Source organism: Psammomys obesus, unplaced genomic scaffold (assembly GCF_907164565.1).
Source record: "Psammomys obesus unplaced genomic scaffold, mPsaObe1.curated_primary_1811, whole genome shotgun sequence".
Lineage (NCBI taxonomy): Eukaryota > Metazoa > Chordata > Mammalia > Rodentia > Muridae > Psammomys > Psammomys obesus.
In genome coordinates this window covers 3,044,471-3,065,827 of record NW_026585987.1, presented here as the reverse complement: position 1 = coordinate 3,065,827, position 21,357 = coordinate 3,044,471, and the positions used below count along the sequence as shown (strand labels likewise).

Genomic DNA, 21,357 nt, shown 5'->3' with positions numbered 1-21,357 from the left:
TTATCTTGAAAAACAAAATCTTTTTTAAAATTCTAGGTCTTAACAAAAAATCCTACGTCTTGAATCTACTTAAGTGCTGTTTGTTTTTGCAAAGCAAGACTGATGTAGACACTTGTCACCCATGCTTTATATCTACAGCATATGGTTACCTGCTAGTTCAGGAAAACTAATGGAGAATTAGTTTGCTGCTAACTGAAATGAACTTTATAGTAAAATGTTATAATCTATTGACAGTTTCTTGATTTTAAGTAAACTATTTAGTACATTTTATTTCTCAAAGTCCGTTGTAATTTTTTTTTTGCCCCCTTAAAAATGAACACAAAAGTTTCCTATTATAGTTTCATATTGATAACAGTGGCAAAAGAATGTTAGTAATTATGCACTCTTTCCCAGCAGTGTCTGTTTTTCCAGTGAGTTTGTCACATGGGATTATTGTGCCTTGTCCACATAATGATATTTGTTACAGTTTGGCTTCAGTATTGAAGAAATGATTCAGTTCCTTAGTCTGTCAGTTGTCAGAGAGCCAACTTCTGCTCTTCAGTTCCCTGTCAGACATGGAAATAGTGTCACTTCCTCAAGGAGCTCTTGGAAGAATCTCCCCAGTCCTGACAGCACCCAATCCAGAGAAGAGTACCCAGCAGTGGGCTCTGAGCCTGAATCCCGTGACTCCTGAGCTGCCCCATGAAGGGGAAGAGAGGACTGTGGCGCAGTCAGCCTGGAGCCAGCAGCCCCTGAGCCATAGCTGCTGTTGTATCCACCTTGCTTACAACTCTTGATACATTTAGTAATATTTATTGATGAAAAGCCTCGTAGTTATTAGCATTTTAACATTGTACATGGATGAGTAGCCATTCTGAAGACAAATATAACATTTTGATTTCAGGAAAATATGACTTTTCTACTCTAGGTTTATTTTGCTACTAAGTTAAACTGTTACTATAGTACTTACAGCTTATGATTAATGCTAAGTAAGCATTTACAGTGCTTAATTATTTCAAATTAAAAGTGTAGCTTATCCCAGTTTTTTATTTTTAGTAGCCTTCATTGGTCTAGACTTAAATTTCATCTATATTTTTTTCCCTTAGCATGTATGTGTTTGTTTTAAAACATGCACTATAAAAACAGTAACTGAATCTAAGTGTTTTCTTTAGTATGGTTACATATTGTCTCCCCAATGGGGTATATGCCACATCTTTTATGAGAGTTCATATCTAGCCTCTTCTGCTTACAAGTTTTAGTGAATTAAATTTATATTTTAGTCTGAATTTTAGCACAAAAGCATAGCTAAAAGCAGGAAAATGTTACCTTTAAAACAGTCTCCTCTTAGCTCCTAGGCTTTCTTCTGTAACGGATTTTGGCTTGCCTTTTTGCTTTTTATAGAGTTGTGTAATTTTCTCTGAATATTAATGCAGCCTTCCTTTTGACATCCACTTCCTTTCATCTAGGAGCTGTGTACTTGGAGGGAAGCCTGGAGGAAGCCAAGCAGTTATTTGGACGTTTACTCTTCAATGATCCGGTATTCATGTTCAGTCTTCTGTTTTTTCTCGGCTGTATATCAGTACAGAAGTTTGGTTTCTTAAAGAGACTAGAAAAAAACAAATGCCAGGTCTTTCATAGGCGGTGGATACCAGGTCCATCAGCATCATCTTATTCCACTTTTGACGGTGTGAGCGTTGTGTGACATTTTTTGCAGCAGGTTTTCCTTCACCTTTCCTTATGGTCATTTCCAGATTAAATATGCATTATAAATACAATGGGAATTATTATGTTGTGTAGTTTCTCACAACATAATATGATTTTACACTTTTTAAGAAGTGGGTACCTGCCCCATGCAGGCTCAGTTAAAGATGTTAGTCTGTTCATGGTTTCATGGTTTGTTTTTGTTTTGTTTTGTTTGGGGGTTTTTATAAATTGTGTAGACTAGGAAAATACATTTTCTTTAGACAGAAGCTTCTGATGGGTCTATGAAGAAATAGAATCTAGGAGAACTTTTTTTTCTAAAGCAATTTGTAAGGTTTTAAGATAGTTTGTGTTACTAATGTATCTATTGCCAGAGATACCGTTTCTACTGTTGCTGGAGCACCCCACATGTTCTCCTTACCAAAACAAGTCAATTTAATATTAAAAGGCAAAGGCAGTTCTGTATTCCACATTGAAATGTCATCATAATTGAGTGACTTACCCCTGTGGAGGAATGAAGAACATGGATGCCAGTGTTATAAGCCCTTTTGAAACCTCCATTTGCACAGCTGTCTGGTGTTATTACCATATTACTCTATATAGTTAAAAGTCAATACTCTTAGACACGTGACCTCCATGTTATGTCCAAGAATTAAGTTTCTTTTTGTAGATATGTATTGATTTTTATATTTGTGTATTTGCCCATGAAACGAGAAATACCTGCAGACCTGTGGCCCCCATTGTGTTCTACACACAAACAACTGTGCATCTTCCTTTGTGTCTGTAGCAGGTGGCATGGATTTTAGGGCTTTTTTCTCAATTCTGAAATCTCGTGTTCTGGCCTCTATCTTTTGTTGGCAGTTTCAGCAGCCTTTTCCCTGCCTTCCGTGTTTCCCTCACCTCTGCTTCCCTTGCTCCTTTGTCCTGGCTTAACCTGCATCCACCCTGTGCTTCTTCTCCACAGTTTTGTATCCTGTGTTCTTAATTGGATCCACTTGTCTTCAGACTGTTTTGCCCCCTTTAAACTCTTCTGTCTCATTTGTCTACTTAGTAAGCTTATCTTATATTTCCAGTGCCTAGTGCAGTCCTGACCTGCTCAGCATTTAATATTTGTTAAAAGGGTGAAATGAAGAAGTGCCTAAATGGAAAAGCAGAGCCTGAGCATTATCTTATAAATGGAATGGTTGAGGTTTAGAATTCATTTTGGTGTCTCGTAAAATTGAGCAAGGCTCAGTAATACATAACTTTCTGCCTCAGAATTGTCATGGATACAAGCTTGGACTTTTTAACTTGATTGATAACTTCCAAATTGGCTTGGATCTACTAGCTATTGAATGGGTAAAACATTGACAAACTGTGCGTGTGTGTTTGTGTGCGTGTGCATGTGTCCGCTGAACACAGTCAGAAAAAACCATAGACAACTAATGCAGGTTGATGAACTCTCTAACAAAGGGCTGTCCGTGTTAGTGTGGAGAGGGCCATCCTTTGAGGCCACAGCTGGTGCTGGCTAATGAGGGTGTTGGTGGCTGCTATGTGTGAGAACAAATTAAGAGAAGGGGTTAGTTTGAAATTGGGTGCTGCCGTGAGGTGAAGCAGCAAAGCAGTTGAGAGGACAGTGTAGTCAGGAAGGCAGAAGGTACTCAAAGACAATGAACTTTGGTGTTTCCCTTGTTGCTGGATGAGGAGGATGCCTTGTTTTCTGTTAACTCTCTGTTGACATTGTTTGTGCTCTCCTCCCAGCCCTTTTAATAGCCCTTTTCTTCCTCAGCTGTTTTTTTCTTTCTAAAAAATGTTTGCTTTTAGTCTGCATAACTCTTCAGGCTACATGGAAAGTGAGTTTGCGTGCATGGAAAGCTTCAGTTGATTATCCCACTGGCCTTCTTACAGCAGTGGAAGGGTAGTACGTAATTTTTCCTGTCTTCACCCCTCTTGTCTCATATATCTGTCCCTGGCATTTCTGACCCAGGCCTTTCTCTGGCATTCTAGAAATTGGAAAAGGTGTCTCTTCAAATTGCTTCCGGGCAGCCTGGTATGGGTCTTCCACAGACTTGCCATTTTCACATGTTTAGTATTGGTCCCATCACCTATAGTCTCAAACATATTTTGCTTTTATTTTTATTGAAATCAGAAATCTCAGAATCTTTTCTGCCCCTAAGCTTTGTTCTCCGTGTATCTCTTCAGTTTTGAATTTCTTCTCTGTTGACTCAGGTGACTACTTGTCTGCTTCACTCAGAAGCTGCCCTGCTTCTTGTTCAAGCCTCTCACCTCTCACCTCTCACCTCTCACCTGATTAACTGTCTGCTATCCCACATTGCTTCAGTCATTTGTTATGCCAAGTGTTGTGTGAGTGACAGTCTTCCTAGTTTAAGATACTTGATGACTAGTCACCAAAGTCTATACACTATAACATAGATGGTTTGGGTGGTTTTGTTGTTATTGTATACAGGGCCTCACTATGTATCCCTGCTCACTAGGAACTCACTATTTATACCAGGTGGCCATGAATTTATAGAGAGATTAAAGTGGCACCACGCATTCAAATCTGATGTTTTCTTTATCTGGCTCTACTTATTTCAGCCTTGTTTTTTTTTTTTTTTTTTGCCTAAAACATCTCTATGCCATTAGAGACATTAGACATTAGACATTCCCTTTTCTGCCTGTGTCTTCCTGGAGTTTGGTTCTCACTCTCTGCTGGGATTTGCTAGATTTTCCATTTTCTAAGGCTTCTTTGAAGAGTTTTCTAACAGCCCGGGCAGAGTGATGGCTTTTCCTCTGGAACCTACTTCCTCCTCTCTTGGTGTGATAACCTAAGTTTCTCCAGTGAGCCTCTCTCAGCCACATCCATTTCTTTTCATATGAGATTTAGTCTGAGAAAGTGGCAGCTGTGGTGTAGCTTACAATGACTTTTTACTTTTAAGGGACCTACTGCAGGTCCCTACACACCATTTACTTAGCTTCGCTCTTCCTCACTAGGCCTCTGTGAGGACAGAGTTGAATCCTGTTTATCTTAGTAACCTAATACATAATGAAGGACCAGTCAATCTTGAGCATTTTCCAGAAACATGCCATAGTCCTAGAGCTAATTAGCAGCATTACTGGGATCTCAGTCTACATCTTCCCAGTGTATTTTCTCTGATACTACAATAGCATAAATAAAAGGGAATGGACGTGAGTGAAATTGTATAGTTGTAAGACGCATGAATTTACACCAAGATGGGTGGCTGTGGATATCCAAGGAACAGTCTTAAGTATTTTTAAGTGAAAAACATGAAGCAGCAAGATAAAAAGAATCAGGATGTTCATGTGAGTCTTGAGTTCTGGAGACACTGGAAAAGGCTAGAAGAGAAAGCTGACTTATTAATGCTGCCAATAAACTGTTTTTGATAGGAATGTTCCCTTTGACCCCCACACTGGTTTAGGCCTTCCACTGCACTACTCCCCGAAATGTCAGGGAATGCCTTGAAATAGGTTTAAGGGTTATCTTTGGTTTATATAAGTTACCAACATCAACTCAGAATTAGACCTAGGTGCTCCACCAGAGCCTGTGCACTCCCTAGCTTAATATGGAAAGTAAAGGAACCATTATTGCCAGAGTGCACGTGAGGTAACTAAGGTGCCCATAAGGCATTCGAAGTTATGACTTAGACGAGAAGTCGTTGTAGCGGAATAAAATAATCCAGACTGAATCGGGGTTGAGAGCTGTGAGAACTGGCGTGCTCCAGAGGAGACATGCAGGCCAGAGGCTGATTCGGAAGCAGTCATCTCTTGGGAGTGGAGAGAGTGAACTGCTGAGAGAAGACCAGATGTGTGAGGAGGCGTGACACTCAGTGTAATTCACTCTGGGCAACAAAAGGGAGAAGTTATTGATTTGGTTAACAGAAGCCCTTTCATGTACCTTTAAAGAACAGTTTGGTATTTAAACCCTTTCTTCAAACATTGAGAACCTCTGTAAGTTGTTCAGAACCATTGGGCTTTTATTTCACCTTCTTTGTCACAAGTGATTGTAAATTTTCCTATATCTTGCCAAAAACAAACTTTACAAAACTGGTTTGTTTGTTTTTTCCAGGTTATTTTTTCTTACTTACCTTAAAAAGCCTAGCATCATGGCCTGAGAGTAGATCTAGGAAGAGGTTCCCGAGAATGTGAACCTGAAGGAAAAACAATTTAATCCTGAGGATATTAGAATTATAACTGTTCCTGGATTTAACTCAGCCAGTGAGATAATATATCAGAGTTCTCCATAAAGTTTATTTATTATCATATTTCAGGTAAACATTTGTGTGAGCCATGTTAAAGCATGGTCTCATAGTTGTGGGCTTAGGAACTTGGTGTGGGTTGTTCTGCACCCTCTGAAAGGAGCTTATGACAGTGAAGTGAAATAAAAGAGGTGTGGGCTGAGTTTCACAAAAGCTGCAGCAGATACCCCAGTCTAGGGGGTGCGAAGGGAGAGGTATGACGAAAACAATAGTTTAATCCATTGTATTAGGGTTAGCAGATGTGGAACTTGGTTTTAAAAGGTTCTTTTCCTCCCCAGCTTAATAGGCTAATTAGAGTCACTACAGTCAGTTTGAGTGGTGAATACACTTTTAAAAAATTAGTTTGCTAGCACTATTGAATTTGCAGTAAGTGGAGTCAGCATCTGAAATAGTTTAGTATTTCAAATAATGACATTTTATTTAGTACTTAAGAGTGTGTTAAATGACTCCCTTGAGCGCTAAAGGCATCATTCCATTTTCCAGGACCTGCGAGAAGTCTGGCTCAATTATCCTCTCCACCCACTCCAAGTATGTATGACCTTCTTGTCTACAGTGAGCTTATAACTCCACGGCTTTCTTTTGATTCTTTTTCCCACCTTTATTCTCTGATTCTCTTCCCCGGAGTTATGACTTTTTGTTGGGTGTCAGACAGGGAAATTTCAGAAGTAAGTAGTGAAATGTTTGTGTCATGTAGTCTGGAAAGCATGGAAGTTGTGCTCCTCGCAAGTCAGAGGAGCTGCTGTGGAGACCTAGGTGCTCTCTGAAGCCCTCTCTGCAGGTGCTTTACAGAGTGGTTACATTAACTCTTATGCACACGCATGCCTGCTGTTGTAGCGAAATGATGGTAGAGGTAATTTTTTAGTCATAGTAAAAAGTAGAACAAATCCTAAATTAATATTGCTAAATTATAACCTAATGTGGGCCTTAGAAGTTGATTCAGATTGCATAAATTTTACTGCATATTAAAAATTTAGTACCTATGTGATAGCTTTTTACTCGGGATTTAAGAATTTAAAAGATTACACATGATGACATGATTTTCCTCAGTTAGATTTAAAAGTGCTTATTCTTTGCTTTGCTTTCTGCTTTAGTTTAGGATGTGTATATGTATTTCACCTAGTCATACTTCTTATATGTGGCTATGTAGTTAACGTAAGTAGTAATCACTAGTGACCAAATGTTCATGGGAGGTTTTATGACACTAAATGGCAACTCAGGGTGCAGGAAGAATAGTCTATTAAAAACATAATGTTGCCCAACATTGTTGAAAATGTTTATTTTAGTTAACACTTCTTTTATTTTCTCTTTGCCAGTTGTGAAAGGCCCATTGTTACATGGAGCACCACCTGTCTGGTGGAATAATAATATCCACTGGAAGCTAAATTCAGTTTTAATGATGCTCATTTGCCAAAACAGTCTGCACAGTGTGTTCAAGATGCACAGTAGTCTTGTTACTCTGAAATCGGTGACTCTTAAAGGACAGTTCCCAGACAGCAGCCCATCACCTGGAAACTTGTCACAAAGACAAATTCTAAGCACCTTCTCCAGGTGTAAACACACACACACACACACACGTATGTATAGGGCAGCTGTTCTTCAGCTTGCATCTTCCTTAGAGAGTTAGTCTAATACCAAAGATTTTGAACTATCTGTGTACAGAACTTGGCCTTGAAATTTGAATGAAGATTGGAAAATATTATTTGAGCCTTCTTTAAATATTAGGTTTGTTTGCTATTCTAAGAGATGGGGAAAAGGCTTTCATGTTTTATTTGGCATTTCAGAAATTTCTGCCCATGGGAGATGGAGTTTTACAGAACAGTGTCCTGGAATTGATAATTACCCTTGTAACAAAAACTACATATGATTTTTAATTTATTTCTGTATTTTCTGTAGCTACAGGAGCCAAATACGGATCGACAACTTATTGAGACTTCTCCAGTCCTACAGAAACTCACCGAGTTTGAAGAAGCAATTGGAGTGATCTTCACTCATGTCCGACTTCTGGCGCGGGCGTTCACACTGAGAACTGTGGGCTTTAACCACCTGACCCTGTGAGTGGAGAGTACTTGTGTAGTGCTCACCTGACGAAACCTTCCTGCCCTCCAGAGGAGCGGAGAGAGCAGATACACCGTACCAGACTCACGTGGACAGGCAGGCAGGCAGTGCTGTGGATCAGGGCCAGGACTCTGATCCAGGCTTTTGGTTCCAGTGACATCCATCTTGATGTCTTCATGAAGATTATGAGAGCTGAAGGATTTAAACCTTTGTCCATACAGAGACATGCATTAAACATTATAAGCTTTGCAGACCATGTGGTCTGTTTGTCATTATTTGCCATAATATTGTAAAAACAGCCATAGATTCAAAACAAACAAAAAACTTAAGTGTGACCACACTCTAGTAAAACTTTCAAACAGGCTGTGACTGGCTTTCTAACTCTTACTCTGTTAGGTAAAGATTTATTGAGACTATTGAAATTATTAAAACCCTGGGTTCAGTCCTCAGCTCAACAAAAAAAGAAAAAAATAATAAGTAAAATTGTAGGTGTGAGTATGTATATGAGATTATATAATATAAAAGTTTCCCCTTCCCTTGAATGAAATATTCTAAACTCTCTTTAAACTGTAAAATTAAAGGTATAGATTTTGTAAACATTTGTAAAATAAATTCCCGATTTGAATAAAGAACATACACATTTAATAGGTTTAGAAAAATTAAGGGCTCTTTTCTGTCTTGTCAGAGTGTTTTCTAATTTTACTTTATTTTTCAATTGATACCACTGTGATTCTGGCCAGGTGCTGTTTACTAATTTTAATTTGGTAGTCCTTTAATCCTTAAATCATTCCCTTTTGGGCTGGATACGTGGTTTAGTGGTTAAGAGTGAGTGTTGCTCTTTCAAAGGACTTGAGTTTGGGTCCTGGCACCCATGTCAGGTGTTCACAGTCACTGCAACTACAGCTTCAGGTGACCTTCAGGTCTCATTGCACAGAGCTGTATACAGTCACATACACACCACACATACCCATGGTTTAAATAAACATTAAATTAAAATTCATTTTCAGATTGTTTTCCACAGTTGAGGTTGTCAGGGTATTATATTTAGTTTTTTGCTTTAAAACACAATGAACAAATAATGTTTTTAAGTTGTAATCTTAAAAATGATGTTTCTTTTCTTTAAATCCACAAATTCTTAACTGGCTTATTTATAGTGATGTTTCATTTTCAGAGGCCACAATCAGAGGATGGAATTTCTAGGTGACTCTATAATGCAGCTGGTAGCCACAGAGTACTTGTTCATTCACTTCCCAGATCATCATGAAGGACACTTAACGGTGAGTGTGTCTTCAGTTATCCTCTCTCATAAGTTCACAGGATAATGCAAAGCAAGAAATAGGAGGTCCTCATACATACCTGTTTAACATAACTTTCTTCTTGGTAACAATGAAAGTCACTTTTCATCCTCCAAGGAATAAAATAATTACAAATGCTCTGCCATATACATTGTATGTGTGTATGTATATGCACACATTATAATCTAATGTGAGTATAATTTCATGTAAGGTAGAACATATCAGATATCATAGAGGTGCAGGCCAGTTGCTGGATTACATGGTCAGGAAAATATTCTTCTAATTATAGAGTACAGGGACAGCATCATGGGTCTGGTGATGTTGGGCCTTCGAAGATGGGTAGGGTTTAGCCATTGAGAATTTAGTAAGAGTCAGTTTTTCGCACTGAGTCTAGAGAAACAAGGGTGTGCATGAAAAAATGACTGAGGCAGTTGGGACTCATGTTGGCTCTGTGGCAGAATTGGAAGGGAAGTACAGAGTCAAGGTTAACAGAAACAAGTATAAAACACTTGTTTCATTTAGTCACTTTGTTAACTTTTGTTTGCGGCATACAGTCTTCTGTGAAGCCTGTCAGTAATATGCCTGGAATGTCGGAGGAAGCCTGTCTAGCCGTCAGTGATCTCGGAAGGCCTATGAGTGACCTCTGAGAAGCCCCTGAGAACTGTGTATTGGGAAAGTGGTGCTCTAGTCAGAGGAAAAGTGGGCACTGGGTGCTCTTCAGGGTGATCTTTAGTGTGTTAAAGCTAATAGCAGTTCTTTCATACGTCTTACATTGTTATGTGTGCTTTTCTTCGGACAGAATTAAATCTCAGTCCTGCAACTCTGAGGCGTGAGTGTTGGGAGTCGAGAGTGCATGGTGTTTAGATGTAAATTTTCAGCAGTATTCTCACCTGTGCTCACTCACTCGGTGCGTTGTGCTGCCGCCGCCTACCATGTGCTGCCATGTTCTGTGGTAAGCATGCAGGAGTCAGTAGTGCCTCTTTAGCTCTAAGGAACAGGTTGATTGCCACTTGAAATTAGCTGCTTTTAGAAAGACAAGGGTTTCTTTCTTTAGTTGATAATTGAATTTTTTAGAAATTATGAACCTTTTGATAGCTAGTGTCTCACATCTTGCTGATGAAACAGCAAATTGTGAGTTCACTCTTCCCCATTAGAGAAGAGACTTCATAGATGTCAAAAGTATCTGCTTTATCAGAGAAGTAGCCAAAGCATACCAAGTAACTTGAGGACAGCTCACTTTGTGGACTCTGGAAACTGTTTCAAACGGGCACCCTCCTCCTGCTCATGCAGAGTTCTGGACTCTAGGGTCTTATGGGATGGGACCTGTTTTCAGATGTGTTGCCCTTCAGTAGCTCCAGCACTGAGTAGACAATAAACTAAAGCGCAGGAGGCCTGAGTCCTGCCTCTGGGCCACAAGTGAAGCAAACCCAGGGCAGTGCTTCAGATTCAGGCCCTGGCCTCTTTCCAGTCACTTCATGCTAGCAGCATAATTGGTTTGCTTTTGTTGTTTCGAGATAAGGTTTTGTTGTATAGTCCAGGCTGGTTTCAAACTCACGGCAGTCTTCCTGCGTGAGTCTCCTGAATGCTGGCATTAGGAGTGTGATCTAGCATACTGTGCTGCAGACGTACAGCTTTGTACAAAATGAGTTTATCAGCCTTGCAGACTTAAAATTAGAGCTTTCGCTAGACCATACTTAGCAAGTGATAAAACTATGATGCATAGGGTGGTTATAAAGTATTGTTATAGAAAATTTTGGGAGAAATGAGTAGCAGATCTGTTAGCAAGACAAAGATGATCTGTCATAAGCACATATTTTAAAGGCTGCTGAACGTTGACATGATTGCTCCCTCCTTGAAATGGTGTACCTCTTTTCTTAATGACTTAGCATCCTTTGCATGTTCAGCTTATTCCTCACAGCTAGTAAATATGTCAGCATCGAAGAGGTCACTGCCAGACCACATCTTCTTCTGATATATTGTCTCTAAGACAGTCTACTCCATACGTGTCAGCAGTTTCACCTTATTGGCAGGAAACATGCAGCCGATCTCTTCGGGCTCACTTCTGTCCCGAGCTCCAGTTCCAGATGCCAAAAATGAATAGAATATTCTTCCTCCTTGCTCTTCTTGAAGTTTTCCTGAGTCATGAGTTGATGACAGCATCAGCTATCCAGTACTATACGTCAGAAACCCAGAAGTCACCTTTGTTTCCTCCCTTTACTTCTCCCAGGTCCTAGCAGTATTACTGCCATGTTTATGGGATGTGTCCTTTTATCACCACCTAATTGCCATCACACATAGTTGCTCTACCAGTACCAATCACCTGGGTCACTGAAGTGAGTCCTTCATGGCTCTCAGTGCTACAGAAAGAATGTGATTGGCAGGATGAGATCCAATTAGAAGCAATAACATTTATAGACCTGTAACGGGTGGGAAGCTTAAGGTTCTGCTCATACAAAGCACAGGGTAGTAGAGCACCCTTCTGCAAGAGAAGTGGGCTCCCAGGCCCCAGGTCCTCCAGACTAGCTGCTACTCTTTGAAAAGCTTGCCTTGATATCTTTGAGGGCACTTTTGTACTCTGCTAAGAGATGGACAGTTTAAAGCCAGAATCTTTCAGGAGGCCCTGATCTCAGGATGGCAGGAAGTCATTTTCCTTCTATCAACTTGTACCCAGATCCAATCCATTTTATGTGTTCCAACCAGAAGAGTCTTTTCAGACAGCTCTCCTGTTACGACACCAACCAGGCATTTAGCTACAATCTGCTAACATCGAGATTGTCCCGGTCTCAGTTGCCAGACCTCCTCTCTTCCTTTGACTTCTGCTTTGTAGGTGATCTGTCTTTTGGTTTTGAAAACATCTGTATGCTATTTCCTGACTTATGTTGAAAGCCTTTATGTCCTTTTCACATGCTAGACCCATATCTGTGGAATATAGGGATACTCAAACACCAAGATAGATAAACATGCAAATATTATTATTATTAATATTATTTTGGTTTTTCAAGACAGGGTTTCTCTGTGTAGCAGGCTGTCCTGGCACTCTTTCTGTAGACCAGGCTGACCTCAAACACACAGCAATCCCGCCTGCCTCTGCCTCCCGAGTGCTGGGTTTAATGAGATTTCTAATAGGCACTTCTAAAGCAAAACAGTTTTCATTTTTCACCCTCAGTCCTGCTTCTCTCTCAGCATTCTTTCTACCAGTAAGGATTATTCCATTATTTCAATAGTCAAAGCCTTAGGATCATGCTTAACTCATCTTTGTCTCTCTATTACACTTCCCAACATTAGCATCTCCTGTCAGCTTTACCTTCTTAGTTAGTTCTGTGTCTGGGCTCCAGCTTCTCTACGGATGCTGTTGTCTAACTTACAGCCATGCTCTTCCACGGGATCTGGCCCTTTCTTGCTCTGCATCCGTCTTAGGATGGTTTGTAGAGGAATTCTGTTTCCAGTATTGTTTGTTGAAGCCAGGGCTTGTGCATGGCAGACTGGCGCTCTTACTACTGAGCTGCATCCCCTAGAGGGATTATTTTGAAAGGGCAACCAGCTAACAAGTCTCCTTTGCAGCAAACCTCTTTCCATCTTAAAGGTAAAAAATGCTGTTTAGTCACCTCCCATCCTCTTTACATTGGCCTATAAGAGTGGGGACTTAGCATGTGCTATGATGTTCCTCTCTAGGTGATCCGTGTAGCCAAATCCCTCATCTCCCTTAGATCTTTGTTTGGTCATCTTATGAATAAAACCTCTTTTAAGCTGCTCTGCTTAAACAGGCGGCCCCTTCCTCGGGTCCCAGTTTCCCCTCCCTTAGACTGGAACCGCGTCTCCATTCTTTCCCCAGGACAAGAAGGTATGTGCTTTACTAGTCTTCTCCCATCAGAGTAGAAACTGAAAACATTTTGTCTGTTTTTTTAATCTGATTTTTTTGGTTCATTAGGAAATAAATTTTCTGTTATTTAGGTACTCAGAAAATAGGCTTTGAATGAATGATCTTCACAGCCCAGATTAATGATCTTTGATTCCTTTTTAGACAGTGGCTAGAGAACCAGCAGGACCCTTAGTGGTTTTGCCCACCTGTTCAGCCTTATGTCACAAGCTCTTTCCGCCCTGCACTTGCCTGCTGTATTCAGGCCTCTTCTACCACTACCTTTCTACGTGCTGGTTTTCTTTGTACATGCCTGGGAAAACCATCCTACAGCTAGTTGTTTATTTTGCTGACCTGATTTCTGGATGTAGGAGAAACTTCCCTGACCCCCTCACTCTACCCAAGTCGAAATTTTCTATTCTTTTCTATTCTAGCACTTTTTTCAGCTTGCCTACCCCACTAGACCGGAAGTTCTATAAGATCGTGTTTCATTTCCTCTCTAGTCCAGCAGTACCCAGCATAAGTTAGATTCTCAGTCCAGACTTGCTAAAGAAGTAAGAGAGGGAAAGTTTGCAGAAGGGTAAGTCACATAGAGGGCACAGGAAGTGCATCTGTAGAGAAATGAGCATGTTACTTTATGTGTCAAGTAATGAACTGAAAACTGACTTTGAAATGTTTAAGGATTAAAATCTTTTTAAGTGTGCAGATCACTGCAATTGCATTGGAAGGAGAGCAATTGATTCCTTCTTGTAATTACAGGGGCACGGAATGGCAGTTAATCACATCGGAAAGCCTTAGCATTAAGCCACTTGGGTACATGCTTGTTTTACAAAGAGTAAAGACAACAGGGCAAATGTAACTGTGTCTTCCAAGTTGTGCAGGTTGTTGGGGAAAAGTGTTACTGTGTGAGTGAGTACTGAAGAGCCTGCCTGGGAAGGAATGTGGATCATATGCCGTTTGCCATAGCTTAATCAAATTTGAATTGAGATGTCTAGGGAAGACGTTCTAATCTATACACTGAAGATTTTGGCTTTTAGGGTAGATCTACTTGGTAAGGTCAGCGTGAAAAGAGTACCTCAAAGAAAATCTTTACTCGGGCCAGAATACCTGTCTTTTATGGCACTCTTCCTACTTAGCCTTTCGCTCTACCTCTGAGCTAACAAGAGCTGCTCATTCTGTGCCTCCTGTGTGCCTGGCACTGAGCCCAGTGGTGGGATGCATCAGCAAGATGAACTTGTGGAAGTTTTTTTGCTAGATTTTAGAGGAATGATGCAGGACACTAGGAGGGAGAGCAGATATTACAAACAAAAAGCTCGAGAAGTGGTGATCTCATCCTGCCCTGCTGCCTCCTGACAGCTGTGAAAATAAATCATCCAGGCAGGCAGGTACCCTATCTAACAGAGCTCGGAGAAGATGGATTCCCCAGCCTCCCGACAGGATTTCTCTATCACTGACATAATTTGGCTCCTTGTGTCTGACCTGCATTCTGCTGGCTATCATTTCTGTAGTTTTTCTTTAATTATCATGGGAAATGGAGACCATCTAGCTACCACTCATGGTATAAAAGACCTGTGTGGCATATCACTGTCAATTTTAATTGTATACCTATCTTTCACTCCACTGTCTTCGAAATAATAGATCTAAGTATACTGGTCTTACACTAGGTGGCCCTCTTGGGTAGCTTATGTCCCATGCCATGGTTTACTCCTAGAACCAAGAGTGACTAGAGAAGTTAAAGGAAGAATATCAGTCTTCATGTTTTAAACCAGTAAATCTTATTTGCATGGAAATTAATAGTAAGTGTGGGAGACTTCTGCTGAGATTGTGGGGACATCTTAAAGTCTCAAAACCAGAATCTGAGATTTGGAATATGTACTGGCCCTTGGCATTGCACCAGGGATCAACAGTCCCTTTGTCAGGTTTATAAAGATCTTAAGTGTACCTTTCTTCATTGTTTCTGATTTATAATTAAACGTCAGTGAGGGCTGAAAAGTTTATTAGGGACAGGTAACGATTTGGTAAAGGTAAAAAGTTTAAAGGCAGGAAGGAAATAGGTATCTAGAAGATTTTGTGTAAAAATAAAAATCTAGAGGGATTCTAAAACTTTCTATATAATCTTTCCCCTGTTACTGAAAAGCAAACAAACCTTATGTAATGCCACTGTTGCTGCAGATAGCACTTCTGTGGAAATAGTATTTATGGTGGCAGCATCTTGCCTTGCCCCTCCACCACTGGGGATTCCATAGCTTGTGCAGAGGCGTTAATGTGTCCATTTCCTGATCCCTTCGTGTATCAGCTGTTCCTCACTTGGTTCTGATTTTCTTTCTAGTTCCCCCTATGGTCACCTTGCTCTGTCATGGTCCCTATTTTGCCACTATGTTTAATTTTCCTAGAGAATCCCCCCTCCCCCAGCCATTTTGTTATTAACTGCCTCAGTCTTTTTCTGTTCCATTTCTGTGTTCATCAGAGTCCACATGTACTTTTTCAAAAGGCAAGCATCATAAGTTCAGAGTTCAAAATTCTGACTCCTTGGTGTTTGGGAGATATGGGCGCTAATGCCTGAGAAGCATCTTAGATAGACCTCTGTACTGAAATTGGCTAGAATGCTCTTGAGAGGGGTCAGCTTCCTGGAAAGTTTGGTGAAGTGGAGCAGTTGTGTGGTGCTGAGTCCATGCTTGCAACTCCATCAGCATGGTGATTGTTGCGGCTAATCTGTGTGTGGCTCTCTAAGGAGAGCGTTCGTTGTGAAGCCTAAGTCTGCTGTTGGTCATTCTGGATCTGCCTTCAATGCAGACCTGGTAACTAATCAGCCTCCACTGTTGCCATGCTAACCCCAGACCCCCAAAACGGGCCTTGAGTCTGTTGTCAGTCCTCACTGTACCCATGGTTTGCCAAAGAGTAGATTTATTCTGAAGTTGAATTCAGCTGAGGACAAAGATGGAGATTGTCACGTTAATGAACCTCCATTTGGGCTTTCATGCTTAGAGAGAGAGTAGTGTTGCAGGACATTTGTTTATCTGGTTTCCTTCTCCTTGTTGACTTTTGGTTCATACTCGGACTTTTTGGCAAGGATTTAACAGACCTTACTTTTAGCAACTTCACTGCTTTAAGACCTGTCTTAAAATAAAGCTGGAGGCACTCCTGTTTCTATCTACACTGCTTTCCTTCTCTGTCAGTGTGCTTCCATCGCACTGAAAGAGGATCTGTGACCCTGAAGGTAACAGCTGGGGCATGATAGCCAGCAGTGTGTCATCACTTGGGTGTGCTTCTGGTTTCCTTGGGCCCATTGGTTCTGGAGAAGGAACACACCATTTGCACAGCCACCCAAAGTATGCATTCAGCTTGCTCAACATAACCATACTCCCAAAATAAGCTTCCTGTCTATTCTTTTTTTTTTTTTTTTTACCTTAGTGGCTAGTTTTTTATTCATTCATTCATTCATTCATTTTGTTAAATATAATAAAATAAAATATACTCAGATATAAAAAGAACTACGATATCAAATTTGGACAAGGCAAACCAACAGAAGGAAAAGAGCCCAAAGGAAGACATAGGAATGAGAGACCTACTCATTCTCACACTCAGGAATCTCATAAAAACAGTCAACTGGAAGCCATGTCATGTCCTCAGGACCTGGTGCAGACCTATGCAGGTTCTGTGCACCCTGCTGTGAGTTTATATGTGCTTTGCTCATGTTGGTATAAAGAGCCTTATTTTCTTGGTGTTTTCATCCCCTCTGGCTCTTTATACTTCCTCTTCCACAGGGTTCCCTGGGCTCTGAGGGGAGGGATTTGATGGAGAGATCCCATTCATGGCTGAGTGTTCCAGGGTTTCTCACTTTGTGCACAGTGTCTGGCTGTGGGTCTTGGTTTGTCCCCATCTGCTGCAGGGAGAAGCTTCTTTGCGGATGGCTGAACAAGGCACTAACCTATGAGTAGAACAAAGCATTATTAGGAGTCAATTTATTACTACTTTTTAAAAGACCTTTAGTATTTACCGTAGGTCCCCAAGATAGCTTTTGTCTCTAGTTCTTGGTCACCCAAGCAATGCTGGGTACGGTTTCCATGTCCTGGAGCGGAACCAAGTCCAATCAAATATTGGTGGGGTTTTGGCACAAGCTTTGAGGTACCGTTGCTCTAGCATATCTTGTATGCAGGACACCATCATAAATCAAAGGGTCTATGGATGGCTCTCTTTCCAGCTCGACCTCTGCATGATCAATGAATTGCGTAGGTGTTATCTTCAGCAGTGGTGCCTTGCTATCAGTTTGTGGAGAACAGCCTATAGTCCGGGCAATAGTCTGGGTTGTTTGGTGATTCCCTTGGGGCACTTTTGGCCAAAACCTCAACTAGGTGTAACCCAAATCCAGTACTGGAAGCTTTGTTTGGTGACCAAAGATGGACAGTTGGAACTCTTGTCTTCCCCATTATTTGGCAATTAGATTTAGATCAGCTTATATGTAAATACTTTGGGAAGTTTCTTCAGTATTAGATTTCCATAATACATCTTAAGTGTCTCTTGATTTTAACTGTATTCCCTACCACAACCCTACCCCCATTTGATCCTTCTCTCCAACAATCCCTGCCTCTTCATCCATCATTATATATCCTATTTCCCTTCCCCAACCAAAGAGATCATCTGTTCCTGATATTCCTTTACTCTATACCTACCTCTGTGGTTCTAGGAATTGTATCTTGGTTATCACCAACTTAACAATTAATAGCCACATGTAAGCTAACACATAGCATAATTGCCTTTCTGGGTCTGGGATACCTCACTCAGGATGATTTTCTTCTATTTCCCTCCATTTGTCTGAAAATCTCATGATGTTTATTTTTCTCATTTTCTTTTAAAAAATGTATTCATTTTTTATTAGTTACACTTTACTCACTTTGTATCTCTGCTGTAGCTCCCTTCCTCACCCCTCCCAATCGCACTCTCTCTCCCTCATCTCCTCCTATGCCACACCCCAACCCCACTGATAGGAGAGGTCCTCCTCCCCTTCCATTTGACCATAGCTTATATAGCAGGTCTCATCAAAAATGGCTGCATTGTTTTGCTCTGTGGCCTGGTAAGGCTGCTCCCCCATTAGGGGGAGGTAATCAAAGAGCCAGCCCATGAATTCATGTCAGAGACAGCCCCTGTTCCCCTTACTTGGGTACCCACTGGGAGACTGAGCAGCCGTGGGCTCCATCTGTGCAGGAGTTTTAGGTTATCTCCATGAATGGTCCTTGGTTGGAGGATCAGTCTCAGAAAAGACCCCTGGGCCCAGATTTTTTGGTTCTGTTGCTCTCCTTGTGGAGCTCCAGTCCCCTCCAGATCTTTCTATCTCCTCCTTCTTTCATAAGATTCCCTGCACTCTGACTAAGTTTGGTTATGAGCCTCAACATCTGCTTTGATACGCTGCTGGGTAGAGTCTTTCAGAGCCCTCTGTGGTAGGCTCCTGTTCTATTCCCTGTTTTCTCCCTCTTCCAATGTCCATCCTGTTTGCCTTTCAGAGTGAGGATTGATTACCTTAACCAAGGTCTTCCTTCCTGCTTAGCTTCTTTAGATGTACAGATTGTAGTATGTTTATCTTGTATTATATGGCTAATATCCACTTATAAGTGAGTATATACCATGTGTGTTTCTCTGCTTCTGGGATGCCACACTCAGGATGATCTTTTCTAGTTCCCACCATTTGCCTGCCAATTTCATGATTTCCTTGTTTTTAATAGCTGAATAGTATTCCATTGTGTAAATGTACCACAGTTTCTGTATCCGTTCCTCAGTTCAGGGACATCTGGGTTGTTTACAGATTCTGGCTATTATGAATAAAGCTGTTATGAACATGGTTGAGCAAATGTCTTTGTATACTTGAGCATATTTTGGATATATGCTTAGAAGTGGTATAGATGGATCTTAAGGTAGCACTATTCCTAATTTTCTGAGAAAACACCAGATTGATTTCCAAAGTGGCTGTACAAGTTTACATTCCCACTTCCTGTCTATTCTTGTGTGGTGTCTACTTCAACTTGAGATCCAAACCACAGAGATAGCACTTCCAGCTCATGTATTCTGTAAGTTGGTTTGGTGGGCTTTCTATTGTCTGATATAGTTACGTCACATTTGACCTTTTAAATTTTAGGCTTCTTTGTGGATTTTAATTTGTATCTTTTTATTAGTATGTGGTAGTTGTACAAAAAACATATATATAATAATTTTAAAACACTGGTGTACTGCAGAAAAACTGTAGCTAAGGGGGAACTGGGAGGAAAATGGAGCAGAGACAGGCAAAGAGTTACAGTCTAAAATTCAATAGCAGGCAAGGCTTATGAAAATCAAGTTGTATTTCTGCTTCATGAATCATTGTCAGACAAATTAAGAACATATTGTTCCTTATTTATCTATTGTCAAGGATTCAATATCAAGCATTGAGAATAAATCTTGATTTTCATAAGCTTTGTTGACACTGTGGAGCCCTAGAGCATGAAACTTGGATCTGATAAACATAGTGCACTTGGAATAGTGGCGGGTGTAATGCCACTATGACTCACAGCTGCCTCCTCCCCATCCTGTGTTCAGGGACCAACAATTTGTGTATGCTTCTGGTAAGGAGACATAGATTTAGGTACAGTATTCCCTTGAGTCTTGGGGGTTGGGGATGATTATGTCTGCTTTTTTAAGTTTGGTGAATCCTCATCTTGGTATCTGCCCGCTTCCCCTAGTCTCCTTTTCCATCTGTCTTCTAGTGCATGTTAAATGCTTAAATTGGGCTTGTTTGGGATGGATCAGTTGTATAATTCTCAGGCGGTCTCTAACATTACTATGGAATAGTCCTTGGAGGGCTGTTAGTGATCTCAAATTCTTAGTAGACATTTCTGTTTTGAAATCCTGAGGTTGAAATATATAAATAATTTTGAAATTTGGGGACAGAGCAATGACTTACTGGTTTAAAGAGCTTACTGCTCTTGTAGAGTATCTGAGTTCCGTTCCTAATAACTGTATGGGGAGGCTTACAGCTGTTCACTCTGGGAATTCCAGCATCCTGGGTCCTCTGTAGGCTCATTGTACACATATATGCACACAGCACGCACACAATACAGAAATAAACATAATTCTTTAAAGTTATACTTAAATTTGGTTAAAGAAAAAAGGTTTGAGTATGAAAGGACAGGGATACAGGATTCGAAATCTAAGTCTTTAGTAACGATGTAAATAGGTGTTTCAATAATATTGAAACATCTTTTCTCTAGGTCATGTAGTATGAAAAGTAGGATCTGTGTCATGAAATGTAATGCTTCTCATAGACAACTTTAAAGTCAGGGTTGCTTGGTGGATGCACATGCTGTAAGCATTGTATGAAGGCTGATTATTCAGGATATGGGAGATTTGTTTGGGGTAGTAAAAATAGTAAGGTTTCCAAATTTTATGTAATTGTACTCAAAAGGGATATATTTTATTGAATGTTTGGTTGGTAGCTTTGATCTTGTTAGCAGTCATATCTTAGTGAGATTGGTATAAATCCTACTCACTGCTGCTAAATAAGTAATTGGGCATTTAGCTGCTAGGCTAAATCCAGGTAGTTGGGCAGTGTGAGCCACAGAAGACAGACACATCTGTATGCTGTCGTCACCTGAGGACAGAGGACTTAGACTTTCATTTATCTGCTGTCCCCTCACGATATGCTATCAGGGTGGCTGGCTCCAACACAGGAGCAAGAGAGACCAGAGCTAAGGTGGTGTCTAACTGTACCCCAATCCCTTTTACCAGTTGTTACGAAGTTCTTTAGTGAATAACAGAACTCAAGCCAAGGTAGCAGAAGAGCTGGGCATGCAAGAGTATGCCATCACCAACGACAAAACCAAGAGACCAGTGGCGCTGAGAACCAAGACTCTGGCGGACCTGTTGGAATGTGAGTCCTACCTGCAGTGCAAAGCTTTTAACTTGCAGGTTCAAGTCTTAAATTAAACTGACTAGAGCTCATTCTTGGCATTCTTCTCATTATGATGATGTTGTTGTTATGGCTAGCGAACTTGTTTTCTCTTTTTCTGGTTTTTTCAACAACGTTTTGTATAGCCCTGGGTAGTCTCTGAATTCCTATGTAGTCAAAGGCAGCCTTGACTTCCCAGGGTATTCTTATCTTCCCAATGCTGGTATTACAGGCTTCTGGCTAAGAAACCTCTTTTGTCTTTTTTTTTTTTTTTTTTTTTTTTTTTTTTTTTTTTTTTTTTTA

General features: G+C 40.6%; 1 protein-coding gene across 2 annotated transcripts in view; it reads left to right on the top strand.

The window, feature by feature from the left end:
* The window catches only part of Drosha (drosha ribonuclease III), a 108,726-nt gene that overhangs the window by 79,034 nt on the left and 8,335 nt on the right, over nucleotides 1-21,357 (top strand). For both annotated transcript variants that reach the window (XM_055601080.1, XM_055601079.1), the window contains exons 26-30: nucleotides 1,446-1,516; nucleotides 6,420-6,464; nucleotides 7,830-7,987; nucleotides 9,163-9,268; nucleotides 20,895-21,036. In XM_055601080.1, the coding sequence (XP_055457055.1) occupies nucleotides 1,446-1,516; nucleotides 6,420-6,464; nucleotides 7,830-7,987; nucleotides 9,163-9,268; nucleotides 20,895-21,036 (522 nt within the window). The remainder of the gene's footprint in view (nucleotides 1-1,445; nucleotides 1,517-6,419; nucleotides 6,465-7,829; nucleotides 7,988-9,162; nucleotides 9,269-20,894; nucleotides 21,037-21,357) is intronic.